The 19325-nt window shown below is 45.8% G+C and overlaps 1 protein-coding gene and 2 long non-coding RNA genes across 3 annotated transcripts in view; 2 read left to right on the top strand and 1 right to left on the bottom strand.

Annotated features, from left to right (window-relative positions):
- Window positions 1-6338: 6338 nt before the first annotated feature.
- LOC129383084 (uncharacterized) lies at window positions 6339-9737 on the top strand. The gene is made up of 3 exons (XR_008611021.2): window positions 6339-9195; window positions 9326-9364; window positions 9434-9737. It is a non-coding gene; the product is annotated as an uncharacterized lncRNA (long non-coding RNA).
- A 3485-nt stretch (window positions 9738-13222) lies between these two features.
- LOC140216582 (tigger transposable element-derived protein 4-like) lies at window positions 13223-13762 on the top strand. Its single transcript, XM_072286951.1, has one exon. The coding sequence runs from the start codon at window positions 13223-13225 to the stop codon at window positions 13760-13762; it is 540 nt and encodes a 179-aa protein (XP_072143052.1).
- A 4328-nt stretch (window positions 13763-18090) lies between these two features.
- Window positions 18091-19325, bottom strand: part of LOC129383083 (uncharacterized) — a 60555-nt gene continuing 59320 nt past the window's right edge. Inside the window, exon 2 of the long non-coding RNA XR_011893483.1 lies at window positions 18091-18313. This is a non-coding gene — a long non-coding RNA (uncharacterized lncRNA). The remainder of the gene's footprint in view (window positions 18314-19325) is intronic.

Raw genomic sequence — 19325 nt, 5'->3', positions numbered from 1 at the left:
GTTGGTACAGCTTAGTCGCAAACATTTCAGGCTCCGACAAAGCAGCAGAGCCGCACCACTGCTGTGTAAATAGCTTGCCCCTCTCAGTGTGTGTTCTGGTCAGGAACTCGAGAGGCCTCCCTCGTTATGGTGGCAGCACGGCACTAGGATGCGATAGCTGCCGTCACCCATAGCTCGGGTTCCTCGCTCCTCGAATTCCCAACAGTGTATTGCTGCAGCCTCTCATCGGGCCACTGCCTGTGCCAGTATCCGTGTATCCACAGGCTCATTGCATGCAGTTGCACAGGTGCTAGTACAGCCCAGTCTCACATATTTTGTTTTAGGGTCAGGCTGCCGAATCATTTCATGCTGCAAAAGAAAAGTTCCTCCATTGCCTGACCCTTGCATGAATGTTTCATCTGTATTGGTAATTCTTTGTTGTGTGTTTGTTCTTTGCTTGCTTGTTTGTGTTTTGCTTTCTTTATGGTGCAGCCTCAAATAAACAGAATCCTGGAGTTGCTGTAAGTTAACCGATTCTTTTGCATAATCTTTGGTTTTCGTTGGCTTTAAAACTATTGTGTTGGCGCTGTCTTACTCGCATGTGCTTCCTTCGATCAAATGGCTGGAAAACCAGACCATTGCAGCAGCACTCTCGGCAGCACCTGTTTGCTAGAGAGCGCTGTCCCCAGGTGGCGGATGGAGGACCTGCTGTTGCGCATTACCGCAACAGCAGCGGTTGGTGCTTGCACCTCACGGACCAACAGGCCTTCTTTTTTTTCTCAGATTGCTTTAGGTAGCCCAGCTGAACTTTTGGTTGCATAAATTGCGGAGTTGAATAAACCTGCTGCAGTCATGTTCCCTGAACTTGTGTTCTGTTGCTTGCAACATTGCCATTCAGCTACTGCACACCTTGCAAAAACCAATAAAATTGTCTGTGAACTACGCTAATGACGTCTTGCCTGCACTCCTTTGACCTCTGCACTACACATTTTTACTTGACAGTAGTTATCGGCGTAATGATAGTGACGAGTACATGCCATTGCATGGAATATTACATGACATAAGGCAGCAAAGATAACTGCCAATTAAGGTTGCTCCTTGCTTTTTAAGACATCTCTACACCTTGACAGCCAGCATGTATCCTGCTGCACCTTAGCTTATTTTGCTGTGCATTGTTTTGCTACACTTGTGGCATCATTTTTTTATTTCTACAGAAATGCTGCAGCACACGTAACACGCGCTGTATCAGCCCACCTGGTTTGTTTTTTGTGCTGTGATAAATTGCTGCATGGCCCGAATGTTTACCAGGGGTATCTGAAACTGCTAACCACATGAAAGACATGTCTAAGAACACATCGCAGTTGCTGTGAAATGGACGTACTGGTACCAGGCACAGCTATGCCAATTGATTTTATTGCGCTCAGGGCAATGTTTTGCAACATGCAAATGCAATGTCTGAGAACAATGTGCTTTATATTGCAGCTCTGCCACTGACAGTCAAACATTTAGTTTGGAGAATATACTTGGCTGTGCTCTGCCATGTCCAGGAGCAACAGCCACATTCTTGCTTGGCACTTTGCTGTTGAAAATTTTTGCAGCATGTACTGGACATGACGGTTTTTGAAAAATTTAGGGTTAATGGGAGTGGCAGCGGAGCGGTTGGATAGCTGTTTCACTGTGGGAGGGATATATCCCCTGGGTTTCCAATAACTTGTGGCTTATATCATGCAGTGGCAGTGTGCTTAGCACCACTCCGAACCAGTTCACGACAGTGCACAAGATGGTCGGACATTGTGCACCTTTCCAGCGCCTTTTTAAACAAACGGTGTGGTGCAAGGGGCACCACTGCTGCACAAGCTGCATTAGCATAATACCTGGGTAATGAGCACTTTGCAGAAATGTTAATGCGCATTCGCGAGCAAGTATTTTTCCAACCAAATAACCTCTACCAGATGCTCGTAAAACTAACTATTCTTTCCATTCAGCTCTCGTTCCTGCCTTTTCTTTATTTCGTTTCTCCCTTTCTCTTTGCACAATGCGGGCCTTACAATGGGGCGGGACATCCCCACATAAATTTTTTGAAAAGCCTTCGTGGTGCCCGTGCGCCGTCGCTGAATGTGCAGAGGTGAAAGTACCTACAAAGAGAAAAGCAGTCTGTGAATGCGAGTTTTCGTTGGGAAAAGGTTTCCAGGAAAGCCAACTTGCTGATTTTTGCAAACTGTCTAATCACTGCCATCGTCATGAACGATGTTTCACGTGGCCTCCGCCAGTTTGCGATAGAGAGATCCGGAAAGGTATCTTGCAGTGGTGTGGCAGTCCACTACAGCGAGCGCATGATGGCCGTCGCCTGTTCTTCGGCCACGGGTAATCGAGACTTGCTCCGCGGCTGCCTCATTGGCGATAGCCAACTGAAATTCCTAAACGATTCACGTTTATACTTGGGACCAAATTGTGCCACATGCACATTTAGTTTTGGGGGTGCTCGCGCGCCACGTTTAATCAAGGCGCTGGAGCGGCTAAGGCCCGGTCAGGATTTTATCGCCGTCTACGTCGGCGGTCATGTCACAATACCTGAAGCGGCAGACGAAATAGCGCACAGCGATCAAGGTAAGTTAATTATTTGCATACCATTGTTGCACTAACTGTGCGTCATATGTCGTGCCAATGAAATCTCGTTTAAATTGCGTGTATGTTATGGTGTGTAGAGTGCACGTATGCGTGCCTTTATTAACGGTCTTGTTAATGATGTATTGACTATTGAAATATTTCGATCAGCGTATGAAGAAAATCCACCTTGCAATTTAGACTAGCTGCAGCTAGGCATCATTGCGACATCGGGACTGCCGCTTTCAGCGTGCGTGCATTGTTCGTTGAGCATCATGGCCCCACGAATGTGTGCGCGCACTCGCGTATTTTTTTATGGGGGAAATGCAAATTTAAAGCACTGTTCGAGCAAATGCACATGTGGCCCGCATTCACGTTTCGTTGTGCAGTGGGAGGCACGTGCCATCTTCCACATACAGCACCGTTATAAACCACTGTTTTCAGTGCAGTACTTTTTACCGCACATACCCTTTGATCACAAACATGCCAAGAAGAATGTGCAATGCTGGTGCCACCATGTTCTGCGACATTGTTAAAAAATTTTATTATGCAGCATGTCCTGGAATGTGCGGCCGGCATGGCCAGAAAGGTTTTCTGGTACGCCATCCCCCTCGCCTCCATGAAGGCGAAAACAGAAGGCAGAAGATACGGGTTAATGCGATCACCAGGAAGCACGTGGCAGCTATGCCAAACGTCATTTGCATAAATTTGTAAGTATGTCATGTATATATCTTTCATATATATGATCGCATTACTGTGGGTGTGCAAAAATTCGAAATCGCAAATTCAGATTGAGTAGACCTTGCTAGTAATTTGTTATAAATAGTAAAATTATAGAGATAATGACACACGTTTGTGTCATGTGCGTATGAGCTTCTGACATTTAGAGAGCCTTGAATATAAATTGATGTGGATGACTTAATATCACTTTGATCATGTGTCATGCAGTCTTAAACCCCAGTCAGATGAGCAAATTTTGTGACACTTCGCTTCACTGAGTCACTTCGGTGGTGTAGTGATAGACAACAAAACAAAGTGTCATTCGGAATTGATCCAATGATCTATGAAGCCATAGGGGTTGATATCATTCTCAGCATTGAGTTTTAGGAATGGTTACTGTTTTATCAAAAAATATGCTCATGTACAAGAACCTGTGCCATGAGAAATTGAAATGCTGTAATCGCATTAACACGGTCTATTTGTTTTGAGCAAATGCAATTAAGGAACATGTTCAAAATTCTGGGTCAAAATGGTGAAATCTGGCGAAAACAACCATTTGAAGCATTTTGGCATCAGTGATGTCTGAAAGATGCTCGTAACATTAAGAATAAGGAAACATTGAAGATTAGTGCCAACTCTTCTGTGAGCATTCATTTATTTCTTCTTGACAAATTGCTATTCAGGCTACAACTACAACCCCAGCGAAGTGAGTTCCTAAAACACACTTGCTGGCAATTGCATTCCACAGCATCAATAAACCTTTCCATCCGGCAGCCTGCGAGTGACACTAACGGCGAAGTGCACTCACTCAAAATGTGCCCATCTAACAGAGGTATTAGTGACATCTCTCACATTAGTGTGGCCACACTCACTGAATAGTGAACTCATTTGCTAGTGCATTTGGAAAACATTGCTTTGTCCACCTCCCTTAAACAGTGTGGTCTTAACAATATCAACTGCAACAGTAAATAAGCATAATTATGTGACAAACTCCAGAGATGTATGACGCTGCCTTTACTTCAATGAACAAAAGCACTCCAGTGCTTACAGTGGAAACAATTTCAGTGGCTGCTGCCACTACTTTTCACTTAAAGCATTTATCCCAGTGAGTTGAATTACACAGTGCAGTGGTGCTGCAGCCTAAGCAGCCTTGTAGACATTCTTTAAAGCTTTTTTTTGTTTATAATCATGAGCCAGTGTTAATGACCCTTTTGTGAACACCCAAGAAACCTCTGCATATATTTTCTTCTTGATGCTTTAATGTACTAGTCATTCTTCATGTTCCACAGGATAGTCTTTGTCAAAGCGAAATGTTGCTTTTGTATTATACAAGCATGTTTTTTACATACTGAGATGTTTAAAAGGAAATAGAAGGTGCACAACAGTAATGTTACTGCACATGACACAGAATTACATTTTTTCATAGTTATATTTTCTGTGAATTGTGCAAATTACGTTTTTTTAAATTATAGGCACACAGTTTTATGCATATTGACAACGAAACTATCCATACAAACAACATCTCCAAATGCTAATCCATTCACATCCCTTGCGGTGAGGATCCTAGGTAACATTAAGCTTGGCTAACAAGGAAAACCCCAGCATGGTGCCAAGGTATTGGCAAGGGAACTTAATGCTGCCATGAAGAAGCCAATTACCATTAGTGCAAAGCTGCCACCACTGACAAACATTCCTTGTTTGCTGTTGACCAGCTCAAGTCAGCATGTTTGATTCATTTTGTTGAGTAGGATTAACTTCATGATGTTCATGTGCTAACAGAAGTGCTAATACTGTTCCTTGGACAGGTTCCTTGGAAAAGGCAGAGCAATGAAGCAAGCATTCTATGGAGCTGACGTATATCATGTATCCCGTGGAGCTGGCATAAAGGCTCTGACCAGGGCACACAGCTTAGCAGTCAGGGCTGCTTTTAGAGAAGAATGGGAGCCATGTGGCAGCAAGACTGCAGCTCAAAATTGGAAAATTCTTTTCTGTGCAGCCTGCCAGGCCAAGGGCCATGTCAATAGACTCACGACTCCGGAAACGGTGCGCAGATTCCTGGCTAGGAGCATCTGCAATGCGCCGTCATCTATGCCTTTCAGTATACATGGGTTGCATCAATGTCACATCCGCAAGCCAGGAAACCGGAAACCGCCATGTTTAACACTTGCTGCAGAGATCGTGCTGGGTCGTGCACTCTGCAGTAGTAGAAGACCGACAATTCCGGCTTCACGATGACAATTGGTGCCATTTTTGGCTGCAGAACGAGAAGTGAATCTTCTGCTACCAAAGACAAGGCACAGCCACACATCGGACTGTTGAGTTTGCCCGCAGTTATTGAGAACCAATGTGAACGAACAAGGCTCTTGTCTGAGTAGCGCCGAAGCGTTTGGCAGGTAAGGATAAATAGAAATGACTTGAAGAATGAGAAGTATGTCCGTGTTTGCAGTCTTCCTTTTGTCAAAGGTAAAGGAATTTTCAGATCGCGCCGTTTTATAACATTAACTCACCTGGCCGCTTCTCTTTCCTGCTGTCGAGATTGTTTGTTTACCCGCGGCGTTCAGACAAGCTTTTTCTGAAAGCGCTAGTCAAAGCGCTGTAGATTGCCAACTGTACACAGGCTGTGTGCTGTGTGGCTGGGCTTCGTCACAGGTAGGATCGTTTTCAGATTACGCCGTTTTATAGCTAACTTGCCTGGCCGCTTCTCTTTCCTGCTACCAATTGTTTACAGGCAGCGTTCAGACGAGCTTTTTCTGAAAGCGCTAGTCAAAGCTCTGTAGGTTGCCAACTCTGCGCTTTACATTGCAATTAATACACAGTATGTGTGCAGTTAATGCATTTGCATGTGTGTTCTTTCAAAGGGAAGCCTGCCAATTTGATGGATGATGAAAATCCAGACTGGGCGCCGAGTCTGCGGCTGGGCCACGGCCGTTATGACCGTACTACTGTGGTTGCATCCGCGCGTTACATGCGGTGTAAACGGCGACAGCATAATAAGCCACATGCTGCTGCAGTGTACAAGCAGTCCATGAGGCCTGCAACACCACCTGAGGATGCCACAGGCTTGGAACTAGAGCCTGATGAGCCCACTCTAATGGGCCCCATTCTGGAGTCTACTACAACAACATGTTCGCGTGCATACGATTACCAAGCTTGTTAGTCTAAAGGTTTCTCAATTTTATTGTGTCCCGAGTTTCATACTGACAGGCAATTCTGTTGATCTGTTTCTTTTTCCAGAGGCAGAAGTCCAAAACTGAGCTCATGTGCAGAGACTTCCAATTGCTCAAGAAAAATTACGGCAAACTAGCCGTTGAGCTGGCCACGGTGAAAAAGCAAAAAGAGGAAATGGAAATGTTGGAAGTGTCCTTGCGTGAAGACCTCAACAAAGCGCGATTCCTCACAGGTCTTCCAAATTTTGTAGTTCTAATGGCTGTGTTCAACCTCCTAGAGATATTCATTAAGCACACACCACAAAACTCATTGGGAAAGTTTCAAGAATTTTTTGTGTTCGTAATGAAGCTGAAGTTAAACCTGCCATACCAGGACCTCGCTTACCGCTTTAACATATCAGAATCAACCGTATGTCAGATATTTGATAAATGGCTACATGTTGCATTTTGAAGACTGAAAGCTCTCATGTCATGGCCCTGAAGGCATGCAATAAGGAGTACAATGCCTCAAGCCTTTTTTGACTCATTCGGAGAGAAGGCTGCGGTCATAGTCAACTGCTTTGAGATGAAGCTTGAATGGCCATCATCCCTGCAACCAAGATGTCAGACTTGGTCCCAGTACAAATCTAGCAATACAGCCAAGTACCTCATAGGAATATGTCCCAAGGGAGTGATCACCATTATATCCGATGTTTGAGGAGGGAGGACCCCTGACAAACATATTACATTTTCATGGAGCTGGAAAGCAACAAAACGGAGTCTGCACTGTCAACATTACTCTTCAGCAGGTCCTCGCAATATGTGCTGTTACATAGAAGCATAAAATGCATGCGTATCTTCTGGAAGAAGTGCAGACCATTACAGGAGCTCAAATAATCTGCAAATCTGCACGGATAACAAAGAAGCGCTGAACGAGCTAGTCTCGTGATTTATCTTCCTTTGCAATTATGCGCTTCACGAGCTCAGCTCGTCTTACCACCTTAAAGGATAAATGGACTCGGTATGTCAACAGAACCAAATAACTGCACTGAAATCGCACCGAGTTCAATGTATTGTGGCTTCAGTGCGTATTTTCATCACTGCATGGCACACATTTGGAAAATTCCACTGAAAGATCTTATTTCTCAAGTTTCCCTATGTAATTTTACGTTGCTTTAATAAAGCAACAGTCCATGTTCATTTCAAGTAAACAATATTTGTGGGGAGCACCCGCCTCCATTTCCTCCCGCGTGCCCGCGGCGTCCCGTTCGCACATGGCGACGGGACGGGCCGGCGTAGACATGGGAGAGAGGCACTACGCGCCCTCCCTTTCTCCGTCGCTCCGATGACGCGCGTACCCCTCTTCCCCCACGCGGCTCACGGGAAAGGGAAACATATCCGGCGGGCGAGGAGGACTTCCCCTCGCAAAAAGGTAAAAAAGCATAAAAGCGCGCGACCGGGAGAGACTCGCTCTCTTGGGACGCCGACACCTTGGACCGCCTGAACCACAGCACCTGCCGCATCCCGTGAGTGATCTCGTTTGTCTGACCCACCCAGACAACGAGGCAAACCTTTTACTACTATTACTGAGAGGACGTCCCTCTGCGAGTGTTCGCTATTGCTAGTCGCAATAAACGTTACCGTTGACACCGCTGGTTGCCTTACTCGTCCGAACCCGACGTAGTCGCGATTCCCGCGCTACGGGTTGGGAGTACCACGAAGCGACTGCGTGGGGCTAGATCCGGAGCTCGCCTTCAGCCCTAGCCGCACGCAGAGTGGAACCCCCACATATTCTACAAAGCTGTGAGGAATATTTGAAGCTCAAAAGTGTTTCGTGTGCTTTTTTGGTGAATGACACATTGTAACACAGAGCACCAGTCGTGCATTGACAAAGCACAAGCATGGAAAGCAGCATAGGTCGTCGAGCCAAGCCAGCTGGAGGCGGGCGAGGAGGACTTCCCCTCGCAAAAAGGTAAAAAAGCATAAAAGCGCGCGACCGGGAGAGACTCGCTCTCTTGGGACGCCGACACCTTGGACCGCCTGAACCACAGCACCTGCCACATCCCATGAGTGATCTCGTTTGTCTGACCCACCCAGACAACGAGGCAAACCTTTTACTACTATTACTGAGAGGACGTCCCTCTGCGAGTGTTCGCTATTGCTAGTCGCAATAAACGTTGTTACCGTTGACACCGCTAGTTGCCTTACTCGTCCGAACCCGGCGTAGTCGCGATTCCCGCGTTACGGGTTGGGAGTACCACGAAGCGACTGCGTGGGGCTAGATCCAGAGCTCGCCTTCAGCCCTAGCCGCACGCAGAGTGGAACCCCCACATATTCTACAAAGCTGTGAGGAATATTTGAAGCTCAAAAGTGTTTCGTGTGCTTTTTTGGTGAATGACACATGGTAACACAGAGCACCAGTCATGCATTGACAAAGCACAAGCATGGAAAGCAGCATAGGTCGTCGAGCCAAGCCAGCTGGAGGATCCCACTTATGATGAAAGTTCCATGGTTGAGCTTTTTGGAGCAGGATTGTCGCCACGTTGCGTGACACTTGCAGTCATCAAACCAGATAGGTGAGAGTATAATCTTTTGAAGAGTGCTGACCTGAAAATCCCCGAAAATAAGCTTGACTTCATTCTATATGTTTAAGTCCAGTGCAATCTATATGTGGTAACAGCAATTTCTTCTGCAGGTCAAGAGACAGCGGGGATACAGACTAAGATACAGCGTTTCATGCTCAAAGGCAAGTAGTCGCATTAGGATCACTTAAAAAGTCCGCATGCATGCGTGCTATCCTATCCACAGATATTATGTGATGTAGCACAGCCTGTGATTGACAATGCAAACTTAAATTTTCTCCTCTGGGTGAACAGGCCACGGAAGATCCCCAGAATGTCAACCACTGATTCCAGGTAAGATAAGGGCACACACAGTGTGAGGATTATGTTGCTCAAGTATGCACCATTTTTTTTTTTTTTCAGATCTGCACAATCAGTGTCACATGTCGACATTGCCTCGGAGTGTCTACATCAATTGCGTACAGTAAAAGCATCCCAGTCAACGAAAGAAACGCAAGACCTACCATGCTTCTTCAGTATGCTAATCGCACAACAGCTGCATCTACTTAATACACATCAGCAAATAGACGCAATAACGGCGCTACAAAAAGTTATGCACGAGAAAGTGATGGAACGAAGCAGCAAAGGGACATATGTGAAAAATAGCTTCATCACTGATACCACATACAAGGACCCTCAGTATGCCAATAAACTTTTTACTCATCAGTGTACAGCGTTCTGTCCATGATCATGGACTCTAGCCAAGAGATGTGGCCATCAGTGACGAAGTACTTGGCAAGGTTGTCCTGCATTTTGTAGGCAGTTCTTAAGAAAGAAGTATCACACAATTATGCATATGCAGGAGTAGCAGTAGCAGGCAGTGGACTACCAAAAGGCATGATTTTGCACGCTTCCTGGGAAGTTCTCCATAATCATGTACTTTGCTGATGCACTATTCAATAGGTTGCCTATGTGAAAATAATGCTATTGATATTGACCCTTGAAGAAAACCACTGAGTGTGAACTTTGAATGACCACATTGTAGCATAACCGCTCTTTACACCTCCACGTGAAGCGCGGCTTCTTGGTAGCCATTGCAAGGAACTTGCAGGCAGGACAATAGCATAGCAAAAGTTTCTATTCATTTGCAACACGTGTGCAATGATTACAAGACGAACTGTGTTGTCAGGCAATTTGGCAGTGTTGATTGGAGCGAGAATTTCACTACGTGTTTCTGATGATGTGCTTAGACAAGCCTCACAGATGATAGTCACAGATTATATAAGCAGACCACATGTAACAAAATGATTTTCATATGAACATTTAAAACAGGTGCACACTTATCACAAGAACAATTATTGTTCGCATTTCTATTGTTAATCATCAACAAGGGATGCATGCGTCACTTTTATTACAGAACTTTTGAGTAATGCTAACACCCATTTTATATGTTTAGGGATACATTTAACGTGCCGCATGAAAACTTCATTACCTGGTTGAGTGACAGCCTGTGCTACGCAGAGGTGGCAGTGCATTGTTGCTGCTGTCCTCGGCCCTCCAGCTGCCTTCACTGATGTTTCCCTGCCAGTCTACATGATCAGCTATTCCAGGAGGGCAGTATGTAGATCGGGAAGTGCGGGACTCCTTGAGCAGGAAGTTGTGCAGAACTACGCAAGCAGAGATAATCCTTCTCACATTGACTCATCATGCCTTGACTCATCACGCCGGCTCCGGGGCATCCGGCGCTATTCTCTCCGGAGGGCCGTTTCAACCAGGCTCACGCGTCGATGAGGCCTGTGGTGGAGCGCTGCATCGGCCTTATGAACAGCCGGTTCCGCTGCTTGCAGCATTATCATGCGCTGCAGTATTGCCCCGCTGTAGCTGAAAAGATTGTCGCAGCTTGTGCAGTGCTGCATAACGTATGTCTCGACGCCAGCGAGCCGCTTCTTCACGACGACGACCAGGAAGACGTCTTGCCAAGTGATGACGGCAGTCTGACCGATGGCGGCAGAACCCTGTACACAAGGGGATAGGCCACACGGGACAGGCAAATTGCACTTTATGGCATCCATCGCAATGCCCATTTGCTACACATTCAGCGAGCTCGCCGTCGCGTGCAACGTCACGCACTGGACAACTAAAAAGTCTTCACGAGCGTACTTCCAGCACGGCGCGGCATCGTCACTGTGCTCCATGTGGTGGGACTACAGTTACTCCCAGTTTTGCTCGTTTGCTATGCTTGGGCTGCAGCTAGCAGTTTACTGCCTCTGAGACGCAACACCTGAGTGGCTGCGTGTCGTGCAGTACGGATATGCGTACTCCCAGGTTTGCTTGTTCCCCGTGTTTGGGCTGTAGCTAGCAACTTACTGCCTCTGAAACGCAACAGCTGTGCGGCCGTGTGTTATGCAGTGCGGATATGTGTAACTGTAGTGTTCTTGCTTTCTGTTGGCAGTAAATGAATGTACTGCTTCATGCCTCTTGCATGAACAGTGAGAAAAGGAGAGCAGTAAGAATGGTTTCACATCATTACAACATTCCAGCATCGTAGCATGATGACATTATAGCATGCCGCTGTGATGATGTCATTACTTCATCCCCTAATGCCATTGCGATTTCTTTGTCCTTTCATCCTCTTTGTGTCATTTTCAGTATCACTCTCACTGCCTTGCCATTACATATCATGCTGTTGACCGTGTCGTCGGCATACCGTGAAATGAGTCGTCATTATTTCATCAGTCATGCCATTGCACTTTGTGCCAGCATCTCGGAGTCAGAATTGCACAATCCATCTCCATCATTGGCTTTGATGTCATGATGACACCATTGTCATCTGATTTTGTCAGCATACCAGGTTCATGATTCCATCATGATGTCATCTTGCTGTGTGCATTATGCCATTGTCATCATATTAGTGCTTACATAGCATCGTCATCTCATGGTCGGCGTGCAGTAGTCATAACGCCATCACCAGATCATTGTGTACATCCCATGGTTTCTTTATTGTCATTAATGCTTCATCCAGAACTGTCATTCAATAGTTGCTGTGCTCCCAGCATTGTGACATTCCAGTAGTATCTAGCGGTGATGTTGTGGTAGTGATTCCAGTGTCGCATTTCCCTTGACAGCGTCTTCTCAACTTCGAATCAACTTTGTTGCACCACTGTAGAGCAAGGTGGTCTTCATTGCAAGTGTTCGTATGAGTCATTAAGTGTGCAACTGCTAATTTTCGAGGAGCAACAGCTTTCTTCAGAAACAGAGACGAAAGGTTTGTGTGAAGCAATTTTAACAACGCATGAGACCAAAAGAACAATTTTTGCTAAATGAAAGTCGGACTCATACATTCACCGTCTGTGATATTCTTTTATGGATTTAATCTTACATCATTGTTTCTTCCTAACACAAAAGTGTTACTTCAAGCTGAACACGCAATATTTGCCTAGCCTTCAACATTGCAGAACTTTCAAAACATGTGAGCCTATTACATACTTCCTTTTCTTTAAATACTTGAGCGCCTTGTAGCCTCCAGCACATACATAAGTGGAAGCATGACCTCACGGCCAACTTAATATTGTCAATGAAAGGGCAACTTCAGCAATTTTTCTATGTCCACTGACCTTGAATTTGCAATTTGGTGTATGCATTCTTTTTTGCACTCTGATTGTTCATGCCAAACGATGTGACTAAACATGAACTAGTTTTCCTTAGCAGGAATTTCAAAGATTGGTAGCATGCTCCCGAGTCATGCCCACGGATGTATGACTTCATACTGGCCACCCCGTGTTTGTGACGTCATACAGTAAAAGCTCGTTAATTCACACCTCATTAATCCGAATTTTCGAATAATTTGAACTAATTGGCACGGTCCGGCCATGCTCCATAGAGCCCCATGTATTGAAAAGCTCGTTAATTCGAATGCTAATCCGGTCCGCCACGAATAATTTGAACTGCACGCCGCCATAGCCAGCTCGCAGTCTTTGCTGTTAAGCGACAGATGGCGCGACATACACTATCATCATCTCTTTTGTTCTGTACGCGTCCGTCGCAGACTGACACTGCTCGTGTGCCGCGATGTCGTCACGTGGAAAGTACCATGCTAAAACGAAGGAGAAATTAGAAATGCTGCGAGAAGTGGATGCAGGGAAACAGAGCAAGAACGAAATTGCAAAGAAGCATGATATACCGAGAAGCACGCTGTCGACATACATCCGGAATATGAAGACAATCGAGGACTCCTTTGAGGCTGAAACTTCCGGCAAGGATCGGAGAAGGCTTCGGACAACTAAGCACCCGGACCAAGAGGCAGCGTTGCTCACATGGATCAAGGAAAAACGGAGCCAGGATATTCCATTGAGTGGCCCCATCATCGTAGCGAAGGCGGCTGATTTCGCGCGTCTGAACGTCTCCAGCTTTGCTGCTTCGGACAGATGGTTTCACCGCTTCAGGGACAGACACGACCTGGTTTTCCACAGTGTGTGCGGCGAAGCCAAAGCCGTAGACACAGAAACCTGCACCGTGTGGCGGAATGGTGTGCTACTAGACCACCTGAACAAGTACGCACCATCCGATATTTTCAATGCCAATCAGACCGCCTTGTCTTTTAAACTCTTACAGGACAAAACGATCACGTACAAGGGGGTCGTGTGCGCAGGCGGCAAGCGCAGCAAAGAGCACGTGACAATGTTGCTCGAGGCGAACATGACTGGAACAAAGAAGCTCCCTCTGTTTGTGATAGGGAAGTCACAGAAACCTTGATGTTTTATGAACATCCGCATGCTGCCAGCCGACTATGCAGCAAAGAAGGCATGGATGACGAGCGAGCTTTTCAAGCAGTGGCTGAGGAAACTCGACCGAAAATTTGAGCTTGGCAAGAGGCAGATTCTCCTCGTCGACAACTGCTCGGCGCAAAAGGTGGAAATCGAATTGAGAGCCATTGAGCTGGTTTTTCTTCCGGCTAACACTGCTGCGGCTTTTCAGCCTATTGATTAGGGCGTTATAAAAAATGTGAAGTTTTTATAGACGTCACATTCTCGAGAAGTTGCTCCTGTGCTCCGATAATGAGAAAAGCTATACCGTGACTCTGCTCACAGCCCTGCACATGCTTGTGCATGCCTGGTGTCAGGTAACCACAGAAACAATTACAAATTGTTTCTGGCACTGTGGTTTCGGAGCCCTTAAGCAGACGCTAATGAAGTTGAAAAGGACGTCCGTGCTCCGGTTCATGTACGGGAGGTGCTCTGCAATACAGACTTCAGCGACTACGTGAATGTCGACAGCTGCGCTGCGGTCTGCGGTGCCGTGACCAATGATGAAATCATCGCCCAAGTCATCGGCGAAGACGAAGAACGAGCCGTGGGCGATGACGACGCAAATGATGAAGATGATGTTGGTGAAACACTGGTACGACCTTCGTTGGCACAGGTGATGGACGGACTGAATCACGCCCGGCTTTTCTTCAGTTTTGAAGAAGGCGAAGACTATGCTTTTCGGCTCATTCGAGCTCTGTAAGATAAAGCGGCAGCAATCGCTTTCAGAGTAAAAAAGCAAAAAACCATTACGGACTTTTTTTACAAATAAAAGTACCCAGAGCTGCTCTACTTTTTTTTTTGTCATCAGAAGTGGCTGTTTCTTACTCACTTTCGTTAGTTCGAATTTCCGTTAATTCGAACTCATTAAGTGTCCCCGTTAAATTCGAATTAACAAGCTTTTACTGTATTTTACATGTTTCATCTGCGAGTGCTTCATAATGCAGTGCTTGATCAAGCTCCGCATGCATACTTACCATGGACTACAATCTAAAGAAAAATGACGCAAATACCCCTGACTGTTTTAATTATACAGGTGGGCAGCACGGCATCGATCCAGTGCGGACTTTTCATTGGGAGCTTGTCAGCCTGCACAGCTTGACAAGGGTCAATACACGCAGCCAGAAAATGATGACAAGGTAAAAGTTCAAACACAGTTACATGAATAAGGCATTTCATTAATACAATTTCTTCCACTTTAATGCTGCCTGCTATTTCATTCACAGGACAAGGATGTTTGCTCCCAAAGCCCAAAGCCATAGTCACCTTGACCCAGATGAAAGTGCAAGTTTACTTCCACTCATGGCAAGTCCAATTATGTTGCACGACAGCTGTTTGCTTATATGTTGTCTTCACTGTGTCGTGGCACAGCTGAATGTTGTGTCCAGCCGTATGTAAAGTGTTTTTACCTGTCTCATGCAGGAAAAATGTGAGCCTGCTGTGCACAGCCTTAATCAGGAGCGGTCTGTCTACCAAGTAGCTCCACCAAGTGAAAATGTGAGTTTAAAGATCTTCTGTTTGCACATTGCTGTAGTTCAGGTGCAGCAAAATTTTTTGTTATTGCTTTTGTTCTTGTGCTTTTTAGTACATCGCTGGTCAACAAAGCCATAGCGTTGAAGAAACGTATCCTGAGCCATTGGGTCTGACAACTGGGCAACCGTGCCAGATTGACCCACTGGCCATACCTTCCATAACTTTGCCGTCGCAGAGATGTCAGCTCATGCTTCATCGCGGTGTAGGTCAGGATACAAGCTCTTGCTTCTTGGGGGCTTTGATACACTTTCCCTCACACCTGGGGCAATATCAGATTTATGTGGGGTTGATGAGAAGGTGTTCTCCCTCCTGTTAAAGCATGCTGCCTCAGGTGAGAAATAAAGCGAGTGACGTCAGTCTCCCAAACAAGCTTGCGACCTTCCTTGTTAAAATTAAACATGGTATGCCACTTAGTGCCCTATCCGCATTGTTCACAATTCACGAAACAACTGCATCAAGAATTTTTCACAGTGTCTTGGGCACTCACTCTGGCACACGCCACAAGAAAGTGGATATACAAGCCACATTTGCGTGTGATTCGTGAAACAATGGCAGAGTGCTTCAAGCTTAATTACCCAGAATGCACTCTCATTGTGGATTGCACAGAGCTACGAACGGAAACTCCATCAGAAGTGAGGCAACAGCATGTTTTGTACTTATCTTACAAGAATGGCTTTACACTAAAATTTTTAGTAGCCATTGCTCCTTCTGGCCTCATTGTATACAAATCACAGTCTTTCAGAAGACACTGCGATCCTCGCAGACAAAGGCTGTCCAGGCATACGAGCAGGCGTGGCAGGGAAAAGCGCAGTGCTGATCATGCCACCTTTTTCAACAGGAAATCAGCCTTTTTCTACAGAGCAACTTTAGCAAACACATGATATTGCTCAAGTACATGTTGAGTGCATGATACAAAGAATAAAGACACATAGAATTTTGCAACATCGCATCCCAATTAGCTTGACCCCTGCCATGAGCAGAATATTTCACGTGTTGTGTGTTGGCGAATTTGCAGTCCCATCATACAACATAACGGAAAATGAAAAACTACATCATAAATCAACAGCTCAAAAAGCCTGCACACCATTTATCATGTGTTTGTGATGAAATAAGTTGCATATATAATCAAGCACTTCATCATCATCAGCCTATTTTTATGTCGACTGCAGGACGAAGGCCCCTACCTGAAATCTCTAATCTTGCGCTAGCTGATTCCAAGTTGCGCTTGCAAATTTCCTAACTTCATCTAGCACTTAGTGAGTCCATAAATGTGAGCCTCTGAAATAAAGCCTACCTTGTAGTATTGCTTGATGTCTGTGTTGGCTTTTTGTTTTGTTACACCAATGACAAGCATATAAAGCATGCGCCCTTTGTGAAAGGCAATACATGAGTGCACAACATCAATGTTGTTGTAAACACACATTCAAAACTAGTATTTATTATCAGCCATTAAAGGGAAGCTAAAACACTTTTCGAAAAAAATGAGTTCCCTGCGGCATTGTACAGTCTTGAGTTCACTCAACACGAATACCTAGTTTAAAAAGGGCGGAAACAAACGCAAGCGGGTGTTTTTTGCAAGAAAACGCGCACCAGCGCCTCAGGGCATAGCGCTAAAGCCGCTGTTGCCCGTGATTGGTCGGGACCGCTGTGACGTCATTCACGGGGATCGCCGGTCAACGCCGCCGTTTCAGAGCATAGCAAACTGTTCTGTTCTGGCTGCACAGCTGAGTTGTAAGCATTATGGGACGTTCTTGCTATCTCGGACAGCTTGTATTTTCGCCAAACATTTTCGAACCAACAGCCGTTACAGAAAACGATGGCGGTAATGGCGGCAACGGCGATGTTGAGTGTGCCAACAGCGAGAGCGATGTGTGCACCTTCTCACGTGTTAGAAATCTTAGCTGGTACGCATGTTTTTTCATGTAGTTGCACGTTCCAATGACCGGAGAAAAAAACTCGCTAAAGTGTCACTGGGAGCTTGTTGCTGGAAGAATGCCGAAGCACTAACTTCTCATTAGATAGTAAATACGGGTGCAATTCCGTGATGTCAAGCGCCTTGCCGCTGCTTGTCTTAAGTTCCGTAGTTTTTTTGCGTGTTGATACACGGTCGCAAACATAAGTGCCGCATTTCAAATTCAAAGCGCACACGTACAGTGCTGTGAGGTACAGTCATGGAAGTTGCTTATCATACACATCCAGAGAGGGCCAGGGGGATTATGTGTGCAATATTCATACCGTGGTTCGACGACATTACGATTGTGGCTTGATCAAGAATCGGTATGCGTGCTGCATGCTAGTGTTCACATACAGATATTATGCAGTTTTAGCACTGCTGTATGGTAAACATGGCAACTTTACGGTAACTGCAACCGTACGTTGAACGTCGCTAGGCAAGCTTATACTCCATTTCATACCTCAGGTGCAACGCTGTGGAAGCTATGCAAGAAGTCTGGCCACCAAAATTTTTCACTCCCCGCATTCCCGTCTATGCTTCGCAGCGTGCCAGCGGCATTTGCTTGCGCGAGTATGCACGTGGAGCTGCCGCGACGGGCTGCAATTAAAAGATAACAAAAAGCAAATTGATTTAAAACAACGTTTTAGCAGCCATATAAGTACACGGATTGTTTCTATGGGTAAATCCTCTTTTTTTTTTCATTCAGAACTGAGCGCCTCTTGGCGAAGGCCGCTCTTCAAGGTGGCGAGGTGTTTCTCTTGTGGGAGAATATAGACGGAACAACGCCGGGCTTCAGTCGCGCTGATTTAATTGGAATACCGATTGCCCGCTTCATTGTCAAGCTCCAATGATAATCACAGTCGCAGAAATGGTCTGAGCACAGCACAGTTGATTTCGTCGGCCCGAAATTATCTCTCCTCACTGCACGGACCCACTGCGCTGCAAGCTTCTTGTCCTTCGGGAACATGTGAAACACCACATCGTCTCGCCTGCCTGTGTTCGCACAGCTGGATGCTGCACAGAACGAGGGCATGTTGGGTGCCCTTGGCTGTAGGCACTCACGCAGCACAAAAAGGAAGCACAGTTCACGAAAATCGCAAAAGGAAACAAACGTCAGCGGCAGCATATCTCTCGTAGGGTCGTTTAGTAAAGCGCAGGACAGAAAGAAGCACGCCAGCACGGTCCCCAGGAATGACGTCACTCTCGGCGTTTCTCTCCTCCGGCTGCCTCCTCACCCAGCGCCCCGGGAAGCGACGGGGGTGTGTCCGCGGGGGATTTAGAAAGTGATTTCCGCCCCTTATGTCCACAAAACGAAGAAAAAAATTTCAGAACCGTAAATCAATAGGTGTGTTCTTCCCAACCCCAGCAATTCATGGAAATTGAAAGCCGTTTCAGCTTCCCTTTAAAATGCAATATGACAATACCAGCAAAAGCAGGATGACTAGTCCTCATGTAAGCAGGTTTAGAAGGAGCTTATAATACACCACTATTCCTGAACATGTGCAATACAACCTCGCCTCTCTTCGAAATTGAAATCCTAGTTAAATACAACACCTGTTCAGAAAACTTCCAGTAATGACGAGATGGTATATTGAACACATGCATTTTGCATAGCAGCTGCCTACTTTCGATGCAGACTAAAGAATGCTGAGCGCACACTCAATAAAACAATCTTGCTAAATAAAATCACCTGATTGCAACATCAAAATAGCACTATGCTGCTTAGTGTGCCAGCAGCTTCATGTAATACTTGTGATAAAACCACTGAAGCCGTGGAATGCTCTCGGCAAGAAAGGCTTCATCCCTTTCAACTAAGATAATGAGGTCCTGCTTACTGCTGTACACAAAAAAGAAACACTCTGTGGTGTTCGTTACGTACATTGCCACTTGCACTTGACAGTAGTATGGGTACTTGCGAGCTAGCCTAAGGCAGCCGTCCTCATACACAAGATAGCTAATGAAGCTCTGGCACAGGCTGGGGTCAATGATAAAATCGTCTTTCTTGGAGAAAGGGCACTTGATTTCT

The sequence above is a fragment of the Dermacentor andersoni genome, chromosome 3, assembly GCF_023375885.2.
Source record: "Dermacentor andersoni chromosome 3, qqDerAnde1_hic_scaffold, whole genome shotgun sequence".
In the NCBI taxonomy this organism is placed as follows: domain Eukaryota; kingdom Metazoa; phylum Arthropoda; class Arachnida; order Ixodida; family Ixodidae; genus Dermacentor; species Dermacentor andersoni.
This window is presented reverse-complemented; position numbering and strand designations above follow the sequence as displayed.